The 24,472-nt window shown below is 38.7% G+C and overlaps 1 protein-coding gene across 1 annotated transcript in view; it reads right to left on the bottom strand.

Annotated features, from left to right (window-relative positions):
* Positions 1–23,886, bottom strand: part of Tbca (tubulin folding cofactor A) — a 54,824-nt gene extending 30,938 nt beyond the window's left edge. The window contains exon 1 of the mRNA XM_090331720.1: positions 23,730–23,886. Coding sequence (XP_090187846.1) covers positions 23,730–23,782 — 53 coding nt within the window. The 5' untranslated portion in view covers positions 23,783–23,886. The remainder of the gene's footprint in view (positions 1–23,729) is intronic.
* Positions 23,887–24,472: the final 586 nt, after the last annotated feature.

The following is a 24,472-nucleotide window of genomic DNA, read 5'->3' as shown; positions in this document are numbered from 1 at the left end:
CTTATCATAGATTTTACGTGGATAAGACTTCAAAAATGAATTATTTCATAAAATCCTAACAAAAGAAATTAAAGAGGATACCAGGAAATGGAAGGACATTCCATGCTCATGAGTAGGGAGAACCAATATAGTGAAAATGGCTATACTGCCAAAATTGATATGCAAATTCAATGCAATCCCCATTAAAATCCCCAAAGACATTCTTCACTGAAATACAAGATATAACCCAAAGGTTCATATGGAACAAGACCTAGAATACCCAAAACAATTCTAGGCAAAAAGAGCAATGCAGGTGGTATTACAATACCAGAATTCAAACTCTACTATAGAGCCATAGTAACACAGAATGGTATTGGCATAGAAGACCAGAAGATCAATGGAACAGAAGAGCCAGAAATAGCACCACATACCTATAGTCAACTTGTATTTGACAAAGAAGCCAAAGATATACAGTGGAACAAACACAGCCTATTCAATGATTGGTGCTGTCAAAACTGGGCAGCCACATGCAGAAAACTGAAAATTGACCCTAGCCTTTTGCCATGCATAAGCATCAATTCAAAATGAATCAAAGAGGGCTAGGAGTTTGGCCTAGTGGTTAAAGTGCTTGCCTAGCATGCATTAAGACCCGGGTTCGATTCCTCGGTACCACATATAGAAAAAAGCCGGAAGTGGTGCTGAGGCTCAAGTGGTAGAACTCTAGCCTTGAGAAAGTCCAAGGACAGTGCTCAAGCCCTGAGCTCAAGCCCAGGACTGGCAAAAAAAAAAAAAAGACAAGATGGATCAAAGACCTCAATGTCTGTCTGGAAACCGTGAAACTGCTACAGGATAGAGTTGGAGACACTGGAACTCATAGGCAGGCACAGGCAAAAAATTCCTGGATGGAATCCCAGGATCACAACAGATTGGAGAGAGACTTGTTAAGTGGGACTACCTAAAAATAAGGTTCCGCACAGATAAAAGCATAGCTACTAAAGTAGAAAGACAGCTAACCAACGGGGAAAGGATATTTACCAATAATACATCAGACAAATGCTTAATACCCAGTATCTATAGGGAACTCAAACTAATCCCCCGCCCCCAAACCCAACAAACCAATCACTAAATGGACAAGGGAACTGAAGGGAGACTTATCAAAACAAGGTTAAAATGGCAGAAAAGCATATGAGAAAATGCTCAACATTCATGGTCATAAAGAAAATGCAAATAACAACTATAAGATACCACCTTACCCCAAGTGGAATGGCCAAGATTCTGAACTCAAGCCAATGACAGATGCTGGCGGGGTTGTGGAGAAAAATGAACCCTACTGCAGTGCTGGTGGGACTGTAAGCAAGTTCAGCCACTTTGTAAAGCAGTGTGTAAGTTACTTAAAGAACTGAAAATAGGTCGCACTCCCAGTGCTCAATCCACCTATCATCTCCGCCATCCTAACCTCGGGGTCGCCAACACCAAGGCGTCTGGAAACAGAACCACTGTGACTATGATTCCTCGCCCAGGGAGGCGTTTTATATGTGGGAGTGACCTGTGAAAATGGTTCGCTACTCTCTAGACCCAGAAAACCCCACAAAATCATGCAAGTCAAGAGGCTCAAATCTTCATGTTCACTTTAAGAACACCAGAGAAGCAGCCCAGGCCATCAAAGGTATGCATATCCAGAAAGCTACAAAGTATCTGAAAGACTAGCATTAAAGCAATGTATGCCATTTCTCAGTTACAATGGTAGAGTTGGCAGGTATGCCCAGGCCAAACAGTGGGGTTGGACACAGGGTCGGTGGCCCAAAAAGAGTGCTGAGTTTCTGCTCCACATGCTTAAGAATGCAGAGAGTAATGCTGAACTGAAGGGTTTAGATGTAGACTCCCTGGTCATTGAACACATCCAGGTGAACAAAGCACCCAAGATGCGCTGCTGAACTTACAGAGCCCATGGTAGGATTAACCCATACATGAGCTACCTGTGCCACATTGAGATGATCCTTACTGAAAAGGAGCAAATTGTTCCTAAACCAGAAGAGGAAGTTGCACAGAAGAAAAAGGTATCCTCAAAGAAACTGAATAAACAAAAACTTATGGCACGAGAATAAATTTAGCAAAAAATAAATGCAAAAAAAAAAAAAAAAAAGAACTGAAAATAGACCTTCCCTATGATCCTGTCATACCATTCCTGGGTATCTACCCTGAGCATGATAAGGACACCTACTCAGCCGCGTTCATCTCTGTAGTATTCACAATAGCTAAGTAACGGAAGCAACCCAGATGCCCTACTATAGATGAATGGGTACAAAAAATGTGGTACATATATATACACAATGGAATTCTACATAGCCAACAGACAAGATAAAATAATGGCATTCGCAGGGAAGTGGATGAATCTAGAGCAAATCATGTTGAATAAGATAAGTCACAAAGGAACAAAAGGCACATAGTATCCTTAATATGTGGCCATTAGATCCAAACACTATAAAAGAGAACTCAGTATTTGCATACCCAATGCTATGGACATAGTATTGGAAATATAAACAACTACATAGACATAAAAATTTATGACTCTCTAGACATAGTTTTATTACATAGATTAATATGTATCTAACATATAAACCCTAAACCTAATTTTAATTATATTCTAAAATCTAAGTGCCAGTGATTGTATATAGATTCTTTTCCTGAATACTTATTAAACATGTCATTTGAAATATGATGTAAAAAAATCAATGTTAATCTTTAAATAAAAAAAATTTAAATGAATTATCTTGAGGCTGGAAACATGGTCAAGGGGTAGAGTGCTTGCCTAACATGCATGAAGCCCTGAGTTTGATTCGTTGGTACCACATACACAGAAAAAGCAGAAAGTGATGCTGTGTTTCAAATAGTAGAGCTCTAGCCTTAAGTAGAGAGGCTCAGGGACAACATCCAGGTCCTCAGTTCAAGCCCTAGGACTGACAAAATATAAATTAAAAAATTTTAAAAACGAATTATTTTAATAGTAACATAGAAACAGTTAATTTTTATTTTTAGTTGTTCCTTTTCTTTTTCGGTTTTTAAAAAAATTTACTGTAAAGGTGATGTAGAGATGTTAGTTACATAAAGTAAGGTAATGAGTACATTTCTTGTTGAACATTGTTGTCTCCTCCTTCATTTTTTCCCACTTTGTCTACCCTTCTTTCCTCCCCGCTAAGTTGAAAAGTTCATTTCCAACACAGTCCCTTTGTCTTACCGTTTTGTTATTCCCCATGAGTGATACTGATTAAAATTTCTGGATAAGTATTACTGACCAAGTAAATTATTCTTTTTCCAAAAGAACAAGCATGACTGTTTTCCCAACCAGCAATCTGGAACAACGCTAAAACCATTTTTACAACTACATCTCCAGATATTTATTACAGGTTTGTAACAAGGTTCCTGTTTCTGATTTTCTCTAGATTGAAAAAATTTTTCTCAGCTAGGCACCAGTGGCTAAAGCCTGTAACCCTAGCAACTCAGTAGACTTGAGGTTTGGTGAATCATGGTTCAAAGCCCAGCCTGGGCCCAAATAACCAAAAGATGGGGTGGAGGCATATTTTAAGAGGTAGAATACCAGCAGAACAAGGTCCATTTTCTCCTCAAGGGCATCAGTCTTTCCTTCCCATCCCAGAACACCTGTGGCATGCTGCAGAACATCCCCAACTCAACACAATGCCAACTGTATCATTGGTATGATTTAATAGCTAACTTTCAGTCCATATTTACAACTAAATTGAATTCCCTAAACTGTTAACATTAACCATTCTATTGAAAATTAGATATTCACTTTACTCATATTAACATTTTCTAGTTCTATCTTATTAAAAATTAAATGCACGTTCAAATTCATTTGGGTTAATCTTTCCTTCATGTAATTATGAATTTAGTGTTCATATTTCCATTATTTAATATGCACTTCTCATGCATCCTAAATAGCTGTTAGCTATTGGTATATCAAGGAGAATAGGGGACCGGGGTGTGGCCTAGTGGTAGAATGCTTGCCAAGCATGCAGGAAGACCCAGGTTTGATTCCTCTGTACCACATACCTCCGTACTTAGAAAAAGCTGGAAGTGGTGCTGTGGCTTAAGTGGTAGAGCTCTACCATTTGAGAAAGCCCAAGGACAGTGCTCTGGCCCCAAGTTCAAGCCCCAGGACTGGCAAAGAGAAAAAGGAGAATAAGCTGGGAATAGGGTTGCAGGAGTGAGCCACCCAACTACTTAGGAAGCTGATATCTAAGGACTGGGGTTTGAAGCCAGCAAGAGCAGGATCATCTGGATCATCTGAGAAATTCTTATTTCCAATTAACCACCAAAAAGCCAGAGGTAGCCTAGCTACTCAGGAGGCTGAGATCTGAGGATCCAGGGTCAATGCCAGCCTGGCACAAAAGGACCCGAGACTCATCTCCAATTAACCTCTAGAAAACGGGAAGTGGGGCTTAGCTCAAAGGTAGGTTAGTAGCCTTGAGCTGAAGAGTTCAGGGACACCACCCAGGCCTAGTTCAAGACTATGACCCACCAAAAAAAAAAAAAAAAAAAAAAAAGAAAAGGAAAAATAAAACCAGAGGTAGAGATATGTCTTGAGCAAAAGAAAGCTTAAGGAGGGGCTGGGAGTTTAGCCTAGCCGTAGAGTGCTTGCCTAGCATGCATGACGACACAGGTTCAATTCCTTGGCATCACATACATAGAAAAAAGCCAGGAATGGTGCTGTGGCTCAAGTGGTAGAGCTCTAGCCTTGAGAAAGCCCAAGGACAGTGCCCAGGCCATCAGTTAAAGGCCCAGGACTGGCAAAAAAAACAAAAAATACAAAAAAAAAACTCAAGGACAGTGCCAAGGTCCTGAGTTCAAACTCCAGTACTGATCTGTGTGAGCATGCATGCGTACACACACACCTATCTAGAGGAGATGTTTTATATACCCTATGCTATACACAGGTTTGTGTAAAAAAAACAAACAGTACCTACTTCAATTATATTCACCATGAAGAAATACGAGTTTATCTGAAATAAATATTGATAGGTCACTAGTAATCATTTTCATTATAGATCATTAGTTTTTCTGTTGATGCTAAAAATTCTGGTGGGAGAAAAAAAATCATGAAGCAACTAGAAAGCAACCACTCTTCACCTCAATGCAGCCACCAAGCTGTCACTAGAAGCATCTAGCTTTACACAAATAACCAGAAACAACTCAAAACTTCTCAGGACATTAAAAACTCTGAGTGACTACATTATATACTCTATGCTTTCTATACTCTGGCCACGTTTTATACACATACACACGTGTGTATGCATATATATATGTATACATATATGCATATATATGTATATATATATATATATATAATTTTTGGTGGGGGGAGTGGTACTAAGGTTTGAACTCGAGGCTTTCTACTAATTAGGCAAATATTCTATTTAGGGTCATGCTTTTTGCTCTGGTTCTTCCTGGGATAAGGTACCCATTTTTGCCTGGGCCAGCCTGAATTGTGATCTCCTAATTCACTTCCTGCCAAAGCTGGATGTCAGACAAATTACCATGCTAGGTTTCTCTTTTGAGATGGGGCTTTTGAACTCTTTTGGGCCTGGTTATTTATCCTCATAATCTTAGCTGCATATAGCTGGGATGACTGGCATGCACTACTGTGCCTAGACACTGATTAAAATGGTCTCATATGCTTTTTGCCTAGGCTGGCTTCATCTTGATTCTCCCAATATATTTCCCAACTAGCTAGGATTAGAGACATGAACGCTTGGTGTGCTATGGATGTTTTTAAATCTCATTTGTTTTGTCAAGAAGAAATACCCATCTTCCCTATCCCTCCCTACTCATCTCTACAACTTAAGATATAGCTAAGACAGAGCTCATATCAGTTCATCCAGAAAGCCTGCCAAGTCATCAAGCAGAATTCAATTCTCTTAAAGTAACTTCCTCTCTAACTATGATGCTAACAGCTGCTTGCTGATATTAATACAGATCTAGTAATACAAAACCTAAATTATGCTTTGAACAAATAGTATTTCAGAATCGTTAATACCCATTTCCTGAACAGAAACTGCTTCAATTTCTCATTTTACAAAAATTTCCCTACTTCAAACCCTGCTGTATTAAAATAAATTCTTGTTAAAACTAAGAAGTGGGGAAAAAGCCCAAATAATGTCTCAATAGTCATTCTGATGAATAGCATTAAAGCCATATGGACAATTTTAACTGAAACATTAGAATTTATATTGTGCCTGCTTAAACCAAGACATAGACAGATTATCTAGATGGAATAGATAAGATGGGGGGCCGGGAGTTTGGCCTAGTGGTAGAATGCTTGCCTAACATGCAAAGACCCGGGTTCAACTCCTTGGTACACATACATAGCAAAAAGCTGCAAGTGGTGCTGAGGCTCAAGTGGTAGAGCTCTATCCTTGAGAAAGTCTAAGGACAGTGCTCAGGCCCTGAGCATAAGGCCAGCACTGGCAAAAAAAACAAAAAGAATAGATTAAGATGGATGGATGGATAATTAGTTAGGCACAGAGTTAGCTTCTGAATCTAGGACTTTTGGGAATACATGAGAACATACCAAAAGTTTTCTAAAAATCTGAAGTCAGGTATACTGGCACAAGCTATAGTATTCAGAAAGCTGTGCCAAGAAGAACTGGAAGCTCCAGGTCAGCCTGGGTCCTCTTAAAAGCAAGCCAACCGAATGGATGAGTGTGTGTGTTTGTGTGAATGTGGCTGAGTTTATAATTGGATCATTTTCCTATTCTGAAAACAATAGTTGTAGCCATTTGTAAGACGCTTAAGACAAAAATATGGAACATCATTGTACTCCAAAGCATTTCTGAAGTCTTTATTTTAGATATCCAATCCCAGACTTATAGACCGAGGCTGAGTTTAAAAACAAGTGCCAATTCCGCACCAAAACATGAAAATCAGCTAATTTCCAGTGATGTTTTTACATCTATCTTTGGTAAAAAGTGCATCACAAATATTAGCAATGGGATTATTTTAAGATGACATTGTTAGAGAATATAGTACTTATATTCTATATAGTATTCTATGTATCAGTTTATTTAAAAAAGTCACTTACTAAAATTCCTATTCAGGCCAACTAAACTTACACGAATGGAATGTCAGGCTCTAGTTCTCTTGACTGTCTTGTTATGTAATCATGGGTAATCATTTGCTATGTAACCATTTTGTTTCTGGAATTCTAGAGTTCATAAAAATGAGGCAGTTGAGCTAGGTGATTTCCTTTCTTTGCAGAATCAAGGGAAAAAGGGAAAGGGAAGGAGGGAGGGAAAAAAGGAGGAAGGAAGGACAGGAGAAAAGGAACATTTTAAACTCCTTCATTAACAAAAGAATTAATCAAAATAAACTGAAAATTTTCAGTAAAATATTCTAAAACTGGCTTTAAAAAGCTTAACAATTTTTTTCAGATCAATAAATCTACCATTTTACATTTAACTATCAATAACTCTTCACTTCACTGATGTATCTTTCCTCTTCCAGGTCTCAAAAGTTGCTGTAAAATCTCATGTTTCTTTATAATTCACAATATAATTCATCCCAGTCTGGTGTTTCATCAATTTAACAGTTCTAATTACAGTATTATCTGCTCTGGTGCAATAGTAAAGCCTCTGAACATTTCATTTACCTTACCAACAAGGAAACCCCATATATCTCAGCCTAAAGGATATTACCTCTACCTCAAGACTTAAGTTCTCTGGAAAGCCAATATAATCTATCACTATTTAACTGTTTGTCAATGTTTATGCCTGTCTCAACTCACATTTAATGGGGCTTTATATTGTTATTTTCCACTATAAAATTTTGAAGACAACTAAATTCCCTTCTAAGTTTAACATGTATGTTGGAATATTACTTGGGAGACACAATGAACAGATGCAAATGTGTAGGAATTGGAGTTCAAACACTGTATAGATTCAAATACTACTTCTTATTTTTGTAATCTATATACCTTTAATGAGTTACTTATGCTTTGGGCCTGTTTCCCTAATAAAAAAGGCTATTTATTCAACACAGTGAATATAAAACAAATATATAACAGGTAGTCAGAAACTTTTGGCAATTCTCTTTCCCTGGTCATTAGCTCCCATTGACTGGATTCTGTTTACTAAAGTGGCCAGTTTGACCACAGAATCAAGTCACCAGCTACTTCCATAGGAGTACTTACAATATGCTAATTTCAACTAATTAGTCAGGGTTGTGATCTATGACTTGTGGAATACACTCAGTGAGTTGCAATCAGCACTGTTTCATAGAATAAAAAGGAATTTGAAATACCAGAGTCTATCATGAGTAGTAAAATTATGACGAGTTCATTAAACTGATTCAATCTTATACATGTGCATCTATTAAGACGCTGTGTTAATATTTCTTATTGTATTTTGAAAAATGTTGCTGATTTATAAATGAGGCCAGATATCTTTGGCTAGTTTACTCCATTCTCATGGATAAGAAGAATCAACATTGTGAAAATGGCTATACTGCCAAAACTCATCTATAACTTCAATGCAAACCCCATCAAAATCCCAAGGATTTTTTTTTACTGAAATAAGAGGACACAATCCAAATTCATATGGAATAGAAGACCTAGAATAACCAAAGCAATTCTAGGCAAAAAAAGCAATGCAGGGCCAGGAGTTTGGCCTAGTGGTTAAAGTGCTTGCCTAGCATGCATGAAGACCCGGGTTCGATTCCTCGGTACCACATACATAGAAAAAAGCCAGAAATGGTGCTGAGGCTCAAGTGGTAGAGCTCTAGCCTTGAGAAAGTCCAAGGACAGTGCTCAGGCCCTGAGCTCAAGCCCAGGACTGGCAAAAAAAAAAAAAAAAAAAAAAAGCAATGCAAGTGGTATCACAATATCAGATTTCAAACTCTATTATAGAGTCATATTAATAAAAACAAAGATACTGGCACAAAACAGACCTGAAGATCAATGGATCAGAAGATGCAGAAATGAATCCACGTAAGTACAGCCACCTGATATTTGACAAAAGAGCTAAAGGTATACAGTAAAAAAAAACAAAGCCTCTTCAACTACTGGTGCTGGGAAAACTGGGCTGCCACATGCAGAAAAACTACAAATGGATCCCAGTTTGTCATCATGCACAAACATTAACTCAAAAATGGATCATAGACTTCAATATCAGACTTCAAACTCTGAAACTATTACAAGACAGAGTAGGAGTCATAGACCAGTCCTGGGGCTTAAACTCAGGGCCTAAGCACTGTCCTTGGGCTTTCCTCAAGACTAGCACTCTATCACTTGAGCCACCTCACCACTTCTGACTTTTCTATGTATGTGGTACCAAGGAATTGAACCCGGGTTCTTTGTGTATGCTAGACAAGCACTCTACCACTAGGCCAAACTTCTGGCACTGCAAACTTTTTACTCCTTGTACACAAATTTTGCCATAAAAGCTGATAAAAATAAAAGTTAAGTAATTGCCATACAGGCAAATGATAATTTCTTCTACACTGTGCTATGGTAAGTCCCTGCTACTGAAAGGCACTAGTATGCTGCTGTTTTAATTTAGACATATATACTAAACAAGTTTCCCAAGCATACAACTGAATATTAGTAACAAAAAAAATCTCCACTTCTTACCAAGGGTGCCAAGAAAAAGAAGGTACATCTATGAGCTTCAAAGTAAAACAAGAAAACGCCACTTCACTACCCTCTTGTTACAGTTAGACTGTGCCACTTCAGTGTGCTTTATTAATGGGATTAAAGTACTACTTCTCCTTCCTCCTTGTACTCTTCCGGTCACCGGTGACAATGACATTACCATTCAGAAAGTGCCTGCTCAAGGCAAACACTGTGCTTTTCCTGGAATTCTGAGATCCATCCTCACACTAAAAATGTTTAAAAAGATTGAGTCTTTCAAAAACATTCTTATGTCTCTCTAATTAGCTCAGATGAATGTGTGGTTTCAGCATCAGCTACAAGCAGGCCAAGTGAGAGAGTGTGAGCCACTTTCTCCAATTTAAGTCCTGGAACTGGCAAGGTAACTCCTAAAACAAAAAACAAATAAAAAAAGAGGCAGAATGAAAGCATTACCACAGCTAAAAAAAAGCATAGGGTAAGCCTGGTGCTGGTGGCTCACACCTATAATCCTAGCAACTCAGGAGGCTGAGATCTGAAAATCATGCTTCAAAACCAGTCTGGGCACAAAGTCTGTGAGATTCTTATCACCAATTAACTACCAGAAAATGTAAAGTGGTGCTGTGGCTCAGAGTGGTGGAGAACTAGCCTTGAGCACAAGAGTTTAAGAATAGCACTCTGGCCTAGCCAAGTTCAAGCACCAAAGCCAAAAAAAAAAAAAAAAAAAAAGTAGACAATCTGGGGGAGGGCAATTCTGTCAACTTCTGTTTGTAAACCAAGATCAAGACTCAAGATTTTCAAAGTATAAGTCATCTTTGTATTACTGTGGGGCTAAGAAGTACACTTTAGCAGAATAAGAAGTAACTGAAAGGTACAACTGTAGGAACTGTAAATACAAATAATTCTCTGGATATGTATGGCATCTTAGAAGGAATTTGGAAAGGGGTATCAAGGTTGGAGAAGTAATGTATTCATCACCTGAGGAATGTAACTGTAACTCTTCTATCCATTATCCTGACAATAAAATACAATTTAAAAAAAGGAATGTGGAATAGAGATTTTCTCAAGATTAAAAAAAAATGACCTAGTTATGACAATACCATTGAGAAGAAACTGAAAAAGAGGTTAGAGAAACAGGGGGAGGGAGGGAGAAAGGGCACAAAAAGGATGAACTCCACACAATTTGAACTTTCCATATAAGGGTCAGCTCTAGATACTACAAGGCAGCAATAAGGAGAGAGAAGGTACAATGCAGGCAGGCAGGCAGGCAAGAATTGATGTTGCATGAGGCACATCAGAAGAGTACCTTCCATTAGCTAGGGAAAACAAAAATTAGTGGCTAAGAAGAACCCAAAAAATCAAAGGCAGGCATTATTCAGAACAAAGTCAGAATATTCTACTTGGAGGAAACTGTATATTTAGTAAAGCTCTGACAGAATATTTTAGATTCAAAAGTTGATACATTTACTAAGACCAATAATAAAATGTAGGAAAATTGGCATGAATTGGAATTTGACCCTTGGTTAAATTCTGCCTAAAGCTCAGGCTACAGGTAGAATTCAGGTTGTATATTCTAATATCTGATGATTAGTCTATTTGAAGAAGTGATTTATTGAGTAACTTAAATTTAAGCTAAGATCCCAGGGTCTAAGAGACTGAGTAAGATTATGTTTCTTCACTCAAAAGAAATATAGTTATCAGTGAGTAGAAGAATTGCAGAAGAAGTACTGCCTGAGGCACAGAGCTTTTTTTCTATCCAACTTGTGGTTTATTTTACACGTGTCATCTCCCTCCAACTCTTTTGCCTATCTCTTGTCACAGAATAAGTCACAGAAAGTCAACTGTAAAGGTATTAAGAAACTTACTCTTCAGTATTTTTTTCATCACTCAGTGGTTTCAAAACAGGACTTCATTTATTTATAAATTCAAAGAAATGCTGTAATATTTATTTGAAATTTAAAATATTATCTTGTTTATAAAAATAGTTGGTAACACTAAGAAATATCACTAATTTCATAATTTTAACTGTAAAATAAGGGAAACACTAGTCTGAATTTTCACAATGAATCTAAACTCAAGCAATGTTTACCACTGTGAAGCCTAGAGGTGTGGCTCAAGAGGTAGCATACTTGCCTAGAATAGTACAAGGCCCTGCATTCAAATTCCAGTACTACCATAAAAAACCCCAAAAAACAAAAACCACTGAACATACAGCATTGTGCCTCATATACACAGTACATGTTAAGTAACATGTGTTGAAATAATCTCAGGAAGAAATCCTCAGGCTTATAAAAATTCATCACAGGGCTGGGAGTTTGGCCTAGTGGTATAGTGCTTGCATAACATGAAGACCCAGGTTCAATTCCTTGATACCACATACACAGAAAAAAGCCAGAAGTGGTACCGTGGCTCAAGTGGTACAGCTCTAGCCTGGAGAAAACCCAAGGACAGTGCTTAGGCCCTAAGCCCAAGCCCAGGACTGGCAAAACAAACTAACAAAAAATCATCACAACCCAGATTGACAGTGGTATTAGTCATGTGAAATGAGAACTGGTACCTCTCAGTCCATCTTTTCCCACAAAAACTTTTACTTGGTGAACTGGAAAATACTTTTTCCTTGGCAAAGAAAAAAAAGGGTGGGGGTGGGAATTTCACAAGCTGTGGTAGCCACTTAAAACTGTAGGACAGATGAGTTTTCACATGCTTGTTACTGGGGAAGGGAAGGATTTATCTATAGTCGAGTTTACCGGTCACCCCTATTCCAATGGTAGTCTTCATATAAAGAGGGAACTATTTTCATCTGTTTGGCTCCTAACAGGCATTGCAGCCTTTAGAAATATCTCAAACTTCTCATTCAAGAAGTGTTTCCATTATTTCTCAGTAAAACTTTAGCCAATCAATGGTATTAAATTGGAGATTTCGAAACTAAAATATAAAAAAAATTTTTTGGCTTTACAGAAACCTCCGGGAAACAAGACTGAGTGATATAATGTTGTGCACTTGATCCTACTCAAAAGACTACATGCCAGAGGAAAAACAAAAAAACAAAAAGAAAAAAGACCCAAGAGTACATGTCCTCATACATATAGGCCAAATCTATCTCACATCTGTAATCCTGCCTAACTATATGCAGGTGATTGAGATCCGAGGATCTCAAGTTCAAATGCAGCCCAAGCAGGACAGTCTGTGAGACTTTTTTCTCCAACTCACCACCAAAATGCCCAAAGTGGAATTGTGGCTGCAGTGGTAGAGCACCAGCCTTGTGCACAGAAGTTCAAGGACAGTGCCCTGGCCCTTAATGAACCTGCACAAAACAAACAAAAAATACTATTTCATACATGATAGTACTTAATTTTTTGAAAAAATTGACAAAAAAATTTTTAAGTTACACCTTTAAGTTGGTAACACTGTAACAAATATCACTAACAAAAAATTACAAAAGTCAGTCACATTAAAATATAAACTTATTTCTAAATATATTAAAAAATCTTAAGGAATCTAAACTTCAACAGCACTCCTCCCAAGTATTCTAGAAAATTATGAGACTATAAGAATCATATAGGGCCGGGAGTTTGGCCTAGTGGTTAAAGTGCTTGCCTAGCATGCACGAAGACCCAGGTTTGATTCCTTGGTACCCCACATACATAGCAAAAGGCCGGAAGTGGTGCTGAGGCTCAAGTGGTAGAGTGCTAGCCTTGAGAAAGTCCAAGGACAGTGCTCAGGCCCTGAGCTCAAGCCCAGGACTGGCAAAAAAAAAAAAAAATCATATATAGAAAATTATAGTAGTTCATTACTATATCAAAAGCTTAGAAAAGAATATAAAAGTGCTAGTTCTTTAAAAGGCTAATGTCTATTAGCAGCTTAAAACAGGGCACAGTAGGGGGTTAATATGCTGTTGTCTGAATCACTTCCATCACTTTAAGTACCTATTAGTCCTTATTAGCAATGTGCTAGCAAGGTGCTATTGGCCTTTTGAAGTTTATTCTATTGCTTCTTATCCTATTTGGCTAGAGATAGTGTTTAAAGCATTAAGTTTAATGTTTTAGCAAATATGTTTAATGCTTTAAATATATTTAAGACTTTTAAATTCTTTAAAATTAAATTTGTATTTGAAATGCTTTATCTTTTTAAGACCATATCTAGAAGTGATATACATTGTTCAAAATACTTAAATGCCTAATCTGTTTCGTTTTGATCATGAGGCTTGAACTCTGGGCCTGAGCTCTTTAGCTCAAACCTAGTGCTCTATCACTTGAGCCACAACACCACTTCTGGTTTTCAGGTGGTAACCTGGAGATGAGTCGCATGGATTTTCATGTCCAGGCTGGCTTTGAACTGCAATCCTCAGATCTCTCAGCCTCCCGAGTAGCTAGGATTACAGGCATGAGGCATAGGCGCCTGGCACCTAATCTGTTTTTTATCTTATAATTTTACTTGGGTTTTGGCAATACTAAGGTTTGACCTCTGAGCTTTATGGTTGCTAGACAGGTACTCTACCTTGGGCCTGATCTTAGTCCTTTTTTTAAAAAAATGTTTCAGCTAAGGTCTCACGTTTGCCCATAACTAGCTCTCAGAGATACACAATCCTCTCACAGACACCTCTGCATAGATATTACACACCATAAATGCACAGCTTATTGGTTGACATGGACTCTTACTTTCCCTTACTGGCTTAGAACTGCAGTCCTCCCAATCTCTATCTCCCCAAATAGGTGGAATTATAGATATGCATCAACTTGCCTGGTTTGTTCTTTTTAAGATAGTCTCACTATGTTGGCCAGGCTGGTCTTAAACTCTTGGGCTTGAGCAATCTTCTTGCCTCAACCTCTTGAGTAGCTGGGCCTATAGTACGTATCATTTCTACCTTACATTCTAATTTTTAATAGTATGAAAAATAAGCTACAAAATTTCTCCAAAAGCTAAAGCAATTCATGACAAACTTTCAGTAAGATTATCAATGCTAAACTAAGTTAACCTGGTTAACTAATGGTTAATCTTTGTATTTCACAAACTTATTTGAAAACCAGGGATGTGGCTTAGTTGTAAAGTCCTACATTTGACCCTCAGAATCTTAAAAACACAAACCAAACAAATTATACTCTGAAGTTTAGTACTTTTCAAATAGTAAGAATCAAAAAGTTCCTTACAGTCAAAGTTTACTGAATTTAATTTCAAGATCTAAGCTTTGGTCAGCATCCTGGCTTGATTCTTTAATCAGTTTCAGTCATCATAGTCCTGTTGGGAAAGAGGGTTGCATTTGTGATACTCCATCTGAACCAATGGCTGGGCAAGATGGTACACACTGATACCAACTGCAGAAGCCTGAATAGAAGGATCACAGCTCATAAAAGCCTAAAAAACAAGATTTATGTAGTCCTTAAGATTATTTAAAAATAAATTACTTAAAAATAAATTTACATTGTTTGTGATTGTTTTTGATTATGACAATAATTTGTAAACTTGATTACCATAATAAAGCCAGTTTTTCAAAAAAATTTCAGTACTATCATGTATGAAGTAGGATTTCTGCCACTCAAACCATTATCCCACTCATTGAACTTCTTGTTTTTCAAATACCTTGTATTTTTTAAATAGGCTAACCTTCAATGGCAATCCTTCTACCTCTCCCTCCAGAATAGCTAGGGTAGTTAGGCATTTAATTATAATGCTTTATTTCTCAATTCATTTTTAAACTAAAAGGCCACTGAACAGTATGTTAACAAATTGCTATATTAAATTATTTGTAGGATTATACTTAGAACTCTTTGAAGGGCAATTTATCAGTATCTCTCTATACTGTATGGATATATATATATATATATATTGAGCTTGTAGGATTTTACTTTATAGATATATATGCTCATTTGTGAAACTATACACAAAGACAAACACTGCAGAATTTTCTAAAACAAGATACTGAAAATATTATCTCTAGAGTACCATTTTATCTTAAAGACAAGTAAAAAAATTTTATTACAATACAGGTTTGACTCATCTGGGCAACAAAGTTTAAGACCTGCCAAACCCAAATAGCAAAACTGTCTCATAACACCAAAGGTTGTTGGCACTGGTGACTCACATCTGTAATCCTAGCTATTCACGAAGCTAAGATAACCTGATGGTTACAGTTCAAAACCAGCCAGGATGGGAAAGTCTGAAATTATTTCAAATTAACTACCAACAAAGTTGAAGTGGAGCTGTGACTCACTGAAGTGTAGAGAGCTACCCTTGAGCAAAAGCAGCTCAGGGATAGCACTCAAGCTCTGAGTTCAAGCTCCAGAACCAGCAATAAAACACCAAAGGCTCAGTAGTAGAGTACTCCTCTAGCATGTACTAGAACCCATGTGTGTTCCTAAGAACTGAGACAAATAGAGATATAGAGAGATGGAGATGGAGGATGGGGGTTAAGTAAATCAAAGTTTCAGATCAGTAACCATTTATCCTTAATTTTTCTAACCACATTGTTTCTATAGCCTCATGAAAATAATGCTGCTTTTATAGTATGAATATTTGCTTCCCTCCAAAGTTCAAGTTGACACTTGAATCTCATGAGTATTTCCATCCTCTGTCCCTCCTGTGTCCCCCTCTTACCCTCCCAAAGACATAAATGAACAAATACAATAGAAAGAAAACAAAAACAAAGAAGAAAGCTTGTGTTTCCTGGAGTTCCTTTTGATAAATATCTCAATCATATGATTAGCGGCACATAGACATTGAGCCTGAATGACACCCGAATCTCCAATTTAACAGGTATATTAAAAGGTGTTTAAGGAAGCTTGATTAGTTTCTTGAGGGCCCCTTTATTGTGACTTTGATTTTCTGAGCTTAACATACCATTCAGCCTTTTTTTTTTTCTTAACCCGTTGGCACCCAATCTTAAGACTTCTATTGCCTCTAATAATTTTCTATTATTTATAAATAGCCTCAGGAATTTTGTTACAGTAGCACAAATACACTGAAACAAATGACAATTCTGACATTTAGTAATATATTAAACATTTGTTACATGCCAGGCATTTGGGCTGTGTTTTGCATGATTATCTTAATTGTCCTAACAATGTAAGAAAGGTACCATTATAACCCCATTTTGAAACTAAGAAAATATGGGACTTAAAGGTTGTATAACCTAGAGCTGTGTGTAGAATACCTAAGTGAAGCCAGGATGCCATCTATTTAACCCACACTGCAATAATAAGTAACTAACAACTATTGTGTGGTGTTACAGTAACTGATTCAGTGGCTCTCAACTTAGAACACGCTTAAAATCTTTATAAGAGCCAGAAGTTTGACCTAGTGGTAGAGTGCTTGCCTACCATACACTAAGACCCAAGTTCAATTCCTCAGTACCACATACACAGAGAAGTGGGAAGTGGTGCTGTGGCTCAAGTGGTAGAACTCTAGCCTTCAGGAAAGCCCAAGGACACTGCACAGGCTCTGAGTTCAGTCCCCAAGGCAAAATAAAAAAAAAAAAAACTTTATAAAGGAAACTTTTCCCATTGATTTTACTGCAAATAGCTTTCATTAAATATTTATTATGTTTCAACTTCCTACAAGGTAATTCAAAGACATTAAAACATAGATTGTGAGTGAGGCTGCTAAATAAATAAAAACAAAGATTGCTTATTTATTTATTTTGTGGGTCCTGGGGCTTAAACTTGGCCAGGGAGCTGTCCCTGAGCTCTTCATCTCTACCCTTGAGCCAAGCCCCACTTCCCATTTTCTAGAAGTTAAATGGAGGCTGGCTTTGAACCTCCATCCTTAGATCTCAAGCTCCTGAGTAGCTAGGATTACAGGTGTTAGCCACTGCACCCAGATAATAAGCCATCTTTGGATCTATGACAAGAAAAAAATCAGTACTATTTGGGCACATAATCACATAATGTTCATCGTAACAGTATGTTCTGTAAATTTATTACTAGAAACAGAAGTCTGAAATAGATCACATATCTAAGCATTTATGGTCTAAGAATCTTGGGCCATTTTTAGCATTGGCCATTTTTGGCAATATTTTTCAGCTTTATTTACTACAGCTTTACAAAATTGCCTACCAAACAGCAAATGTAATGCAAACACACAGAGTATGTGTTTGGGAGCACAAACACACAGACACATTCAACTTGTCATAGACTTTTGGTTTTCCTCTTTCCAATCTGGCATGTTGCCAGTGGTCTAGTTCCTTATAGTCTGTACTTTCCAAGAAGCTGCAGATTATAGTAAGGAGATGAACACTTGCAGTTCACTTTGACACTGCCTCTGACCACCACTTGGGAGAACTGGATACATTACAGAAATTACTAGAGCTACATTCCAAGGTAAGAAGTTGGCCATTCTGGCTGAACTTATTTTGCTATAAAATTAAAGGAATATGGTACAAAAGGGAAAGAAAGAAAATAAATCTTACAGGAATAATTTACAAGACGAAGTCCTTAACCTCTCCTAGATTTTATCCATCATAGTTCTATCAACACATCTATCCATCCATCTACCCTCCCACCTTCTCTTTCTTTCTTTTTTGTGGTATTAAAGTTTGAACTCAAGCTTCAATTATTTTTGTAACAATATCTCACATTTTTGTCCTGGTCATACTGAATCTCCATCTACCTGCTTACATCTCTTTCATGACTAGGACCACAGGGGGAGGGAGAGTATGCATAGCTTTTTTTGTTGAAATGGAATTTTATTAACTTCACCTGAGCTTGGCCTCAAACAGTGATCCTCTAGGTCTTTGCCTCCTGAGTAGCTGTATTAGGCATGAATAAAATAAGGATGGTATTACTTCAAATACAAGGAGCGTAAAAACAGCTAATATTGGGGGAGATGGGGGTAGGAGATTATGTTTGATTAAGTATATGTATTATTTGCATTTTTCCCTTTTTAAAAACTTTATGTCAATATAATACATATTGAACTAATAACAGATTTATGTTGCTTTTAATTCCTATTTTCCTACATTGTGTATACAACATAAACCATAGTTATATACCACATGTATAGGTATAATATAAACAAATATATAGGTATAAACATAGGAAGATGCTCTAGTTTGGAAATGGCTTGCTTTTATTACAAAAAAAAAATCAATACAATTTTCCCACAGGTTCAGGATGTAAAATTCTATAATCAAGGCTTGTAGATTTGTAATTATGGTATGTCAGCTACATTTAAACAAGAGTGTTAAAAGATTGTTAAAGTTAAACTAACACAATTGCAGTGTGAATTGTCCTAGTCTCATTCTAATCTACTGATGTCACTTTCATTTAATCAGAAGGAAACTACGGGCCAATGTCAGTGCTATTTCCAATTCTTCATTCACATTAGATTTTTAAGCCATTACCAATCTAAAATAGTAATAAAGATATTTAAGAAAGTATTTTAAATAACTAATTCACCCACTAGTGGGTTAGCTTAGCAAGTTGATTGTAAGAAAGTTGGATTTAAAACTATTGAAAAACCCTTACGTTAATTGGATAAAGACCGGCTTTTTATTTTATTGCAGAATTTCTTGAATAACCACAAAGTCTAGTGACTAATAAACTTACTTTATTTTTTTATTTTTATTTTTTAGTTTTTGCCAGTCCTGGGCTTGAGCTCAGGGCCTGAGCACTGTCCTTGGACTTTCTCAAGGCTAGAGCTCTACCACTTGAGCCTCAGCACCACTTCCGGCTTTATTCTATGTATGTGGTACCAAGGAATTGAACCTGGGTCTTCGTGCATGCTAGGCAGGCACTTTAACCACTAGGCCAAACTCCCGGCCCTAAACTTACTTTATAAAACACAAACCCTACTTGGAAACCTGTGGTATTTAGCTAAAATAAGACATTTAGCTAAAATATCAAATCAGTTTTAAAGAAACATCAGTTATACATTTTTTTTTTCTATTTTAAGTAAAAGTCTTTTCTAACTCTGTTAATACAGAAGAAAGCTACTTTGGAGAGGAATTATAATTACACCACACATTGAAGTTGCAAATTAAGTTCAATATGCAACTCAACAAGTAGTACTCCAAATAATAGGTCAGGGGCTGGGAGTTTTGCCCAGTGGTTAAGTACTTGCCTAGCATGCACGAAGACCGGGGTTCAATTCCTCAGTACCACATACATAGAAAAAGCCAGAATTGGTGCTGTGGCTCAAGTGGTAGAGCTCTAGCCTTGACAAAGCCCAAGGACAGTGCTCAGCCTGAGTACAAGCCCCAGGACTGGCAAAAAAAAAAAAAGAAAAAGAAAAACAAATAGGTCAGTCAAAATGGATGTTAGATACAAAGAAGTGACTAGTCATTCTTATTTACAGAGTATCTCAGTTTGGAAACTGAATGTGGGAAAGCCCCAAGCTCCAAAGCCAACAGGACAACTGGTCACTAAAATAATAAAAATAAACAAAAATAGGAATTTCAGTTCTGTACTGGAGAAGAAAACTGGAGTATTTGGTAATTCTCTGCTAGGGCTGCCAAATTAGCTGTGACTCTAATCAAAGAAAAAGGAGGAAAAACAGCCACATTGATCCAAACCTACCCTTAATACTTAATCCAAAAATATTCCAATACTCAAATATTAGACTTCAGAACATTCTGAATTTCAAATTTCCTAATTGGGGATGCGCACATGTTCATAAAGGCTGCTGGTTAAAGAAATGGTACCATTACCCTCCAGTCTCTAGTGCTCAAATCACTCTTCTTTCATAGCCAATGACTCTGAAAAACCAATCCTGTTACCAGGTGAGCATATTTAAAGAGTCTCCTGTCAGACTCAGCACCAGGAAAATCTCATTATCACTGCTGTCCAACTTTCATCTTTTAAGTCATAGCAAAAAAAAAAAAAAACCAACCACAAAAAAAACACTCGTTCCTACTGATTCATTTTCTTGAAATCCATCTTCAGAAATTAAGGGTTTTTTTTTTTGCTATATAAGATTACAAAGTTTCTCTGGGATTAGTCCTCTTTGAAGCTTCTACTTTCCTGCCTCAGACTGCCCCTGAAACTTGCTTCTGCTTGCCTTTCCAATATGTGTTGCCAGTAGACACACTGCCTTTGCCATGCTGAAAACTGGCCATCACAACTCCATCTCCCTGACGCCAAATCCAGTATCTAATTACTACCTGTTCCATAGTCTTTGAATATTCAACTTGTCTCCAGATTTCTTCCTAAATTATACAACTTGGAACTCTAAAATCACCTAAATGCCCTGGAAGATTTTATTGGATTCTAAACTCCAATAATTCACTATCTTTAGTACAACCTACCCAGCTGAACAGTAGTGGCTTCGAACTTTCTGAGGGAAAATAAATAACTTTAAATCATTTTTTCCAATAAAAGTTGTGACTTCTGAAGACAAACTGGGCTATAGGAAATAAATGGTTAGAAAAAGGGTATGGAGAACACAAGTTTTTAAGACTACTGCTTTAAAAAACTAATAAGTAGACTCCCTTTAGCAAAACTAAAAACGGAAATGGACTCCTGAAAAGTTCAGAACAGGTTCAGAAATCAAGGCTTTGAAATCGAACTTGGAGAAATTTAATTTAAAACACTCACCAAAAAATACAATGAATTCGTATCATTGCTCAAATTAGGATTCTGCAATACTTACTTATTCCTCCCCAACCCCCAATAGAGGAGATAAAAGTTTTAAAAAATAGGATACTAAGATGATGGAAAGAGCCAAGTAAAATAATTATTGGGGGGGGGGGGCAGCTGACTAGGCCCTGCAATCCTATCAGGAGGCTGAGATTTGGAAGACTACAATTCAGAGCTAGCCTGGAAAGAAAAGTCCAAGAGACACCATCTCCAAAATAACCAACTAAAAGCCAGGCTGGAGACCCGGCTCAAGTGGTAGAGAGTGCTATATGTGCAAACAAGCTAGGAAAGAAAGCAGCAAACATAAAAGCACAATAAGACTCATAAGTATTATGAGTAATAAACAGCTAAAACAAAAGCATAGGTTTACAAAAGCATCTTTTTCATAGTACAACAAAAAATGTCAATAGAAAAGCTATTTAAAAAGTATCATACACATTTCCTGTGTATAAAGTTTGAGATTACAGTAAGTTAGCGTCATAAAAAGAAATCTGTCCAAGTATAGAGTATATCTAAAGTTTGAAAATGTTCTACTGAAAACTCAAGTTCCAAGCATTCTGCATAGTTTTTAGAATTTCAGCAAGTCTAAAAACTTAGTTCACAATTTTGTGTCCCCCCTCCTTTTTGGGGGCCAGTCCTGGTGCATGAACTCAGGGCCTGAACACTGTTCTAGGGCTTTCTAAAGGCTAGAGCTCTTATTTGAGCCACAGTACCACTTCCAGCTTTTGTCTATGTATGTGGTACCAAGGAATCGAACACGGGTCTTCATGCATGCTAGGCAAGCACTCTATGACTAGGCCAAATTCCCCGCCCTCACTTTGAATACATATTATACACATGTAACTACTTGAACTAAGTATTACAAAATAGTATAGATTATAGGATGAAAAATATCAAGGTTCTTTAATTAGTGGGAAACCACCACTGCAAGTCATTTCTCATGATTTCAGTCTAAAGTATTCTCTCCATTATATCCTGATACTTAGTCCAAAAATACAATATATTGATTAGTATGACTTCAGCAGAGTAAGTGGGGGTGGAAGGTAGAAGGAACAGAACTGTGGGTTGGGTGATGGTGTGGATTATATGAATTTTCAGTTGTGTATCTCAAATTCTCTATTTCAAAATTCAATTCCTTGGTAAAGTATCATAAAAATAAAAAGATGTACACCAGAAACTCTTGTGTCTTTATTCTGGTACTAACTTGCAGTGTGACCTTAGGCAAGCTGGATTTTTTAACTCATTAAATCATCAATCCTAGATACTCAGGAGGCTGAGATCTGAGAATCATGGTTCAAAGCCATCACAGGCAGGAAAATCCATGAGCCTCTTATCTACAATTAACCAACAGAAACCAGAAGTGGACCTGTGGCTCAAAGTGGCAAAAAGCTAGCCTTGAGCACAGAAGCTCAGGGACAGCAATCATGCCCGAGTTCAAGGGTGAGGAGGGGATAGAGAAAAAACGTTTACACAGTATATTGGATAGCATTTACTACCCATAGCTACTTGCCACAATGTACGGAATTCAACACAGGTGTTTCTCAAAACAACTGGATTAAGTGAGCACTACTCTATTTCACCAATAAGGTAAGAGGCATTACACTGTAGAATATTGCAGAACATGTAATAAATGGCACTCTCCCTTCAGAAGAGCTTTAGCAATAGGAAAGCTTCCAGGGAAAGTATAGTGTGCTATCGTATTTAAAACTTAGAGGCAATATCTTAATGTACACTTACTTTCCCTCCAGTTTATCTTTCCTGATGAGAGTATCATATGAAGAACAAGTGGGTTACCAGAAATGAAGATGGCTAGGATCTGACATTTCTACTGCAACAGAACCTGCTAGGTGAGAAGGCTGTTTATCTTGAAATGCTTCATCACAGTTTGATCTTCTTGGGTTTGGATCAGAAAGTTCTAATGATCACTTCAGTACTTACCAGCAGTCAGGAATGAATTAAAGCAAATTAGCCCCAGCCAACCCACCGCCCTCCGGGACGGGCTTCGGAAAAGCTGGCCGAAGAGCAGGGAGGCCTCCTTAGTTTTCCGAGTGCTGCAAAGTTCACGCCCCACTTCTCCAAGTCTGCGTCCCACTGGCCCAGCCAGGCTGTCACGGGGCTCCCCCGCCGTCTCTTCAGGGTGAGGCCCCGGAGGCCGGGAGACCGGTGGGCCCCGCCCCACACCCCCAGCTAAACTCAGCCCGGGGTTCGAGTGCACCAAAGGCCAGCGAAGCCGGAGGCCACCGGCCAGCCGTCGGGTGTGCCCAGAGACCCCGGCGCGCACCAGCTGGGCCCGCCCGACGCCCGGCCCGCCCGGCAGCTCCGGCTGCACCCTCCCCCTCCCCCTCCCGAGGCGCGGGCGCCCCAGACCCCGCAGACCCCGCGGTAACTTGAGCGGCCTGGCCGCGGAGCCGCGGAGGAAAGGCCTCGGGCTCGGGCCTGCCCCGGTCCCCGCCAGGCGAGGGGCTCCGAGTGAGGCCTACAACCCAGCCCGCGGCGGGACCTCGCGGCCGCCACACCACAAAACACAACTGGCGCCGGCTCCTTACCGCTTCACCACGCCGGTCTTGATCTTGATCTGCCTCACGCGAGGGTCGGCCATGGTCTCAGCAGCGCGCGGGAAGGAGGGGCGAGGAGCTGAAGTCACGGGGGTGGCGGCAGCAGATGGCGGACGGCGCGGAGGGGGCGGTTAAATCCCTCCGGCTCTCAGGCGCGCACGCGCAGTGCGCGACCCAGCCCGGCCGCCCCGCCTCCCCATGCGCGGGCGGGGTTTTTCTGGATAATCCCAGGCACCTAGCGCCCAATGCAGACCTTGGCGCCTGCGGGTCCTCTCCGAGTGCTGCCACCCAGTTTACCCCTTGTGGAAACTGCCCTCCTCCTTGTACAATCCTCGTAGTGTGGGTGCTGAAGGCCCAGGGATGCAGGATTCCATTGCAAAACCTCAAGATGGCCTTGACCAACAATTGAGATAATGGCACTGCATCTTCCCATGGAGCAGACTCCTCATGTCAAGTTTAGTCAGCTATCTGGAGGGCCTAGTGATTGCTGCATGACCTTCCACTGGCCCCCCTAAACCTGGAGGGGCAGTGGATCAAGTGTGCAAGCCGTGCCTTGGCACACCTGGGCAGCCACTGTGTGGCCCTCAAGTTATCTGGGGAAAGGCCACAAGAGGAAACTCTCAATTTTTTCTGTCATCTGTCAAAACTTCAGCCTTCCACTCAGTAGCTTCTTATTTAATGGTCCATTTCTCTCCCTTGAGGTGTAATTTTGCTTTGTGTAATAACTTGTCAAG

This window comes from Megascapheus bottae, chromosome 4, assembly GCF_031878675.1.
Source record: "Megascapheus bottae isolate mThoBot1 chromosome 4, mThoBot2.hap1, whole genome shotgun sequence".
Lineage (NCBI taxonomy): Eukaryota > Metazoa > Chordata > Mammalia > Rodentia > Geomyidae > Megascapheus > Megascapheus bottae.
The sequence above is the reverse complement of the archived record's forward strand: the minus strand, read 5'-3'. Positions and strand labels throughout refer to the sequence as shown.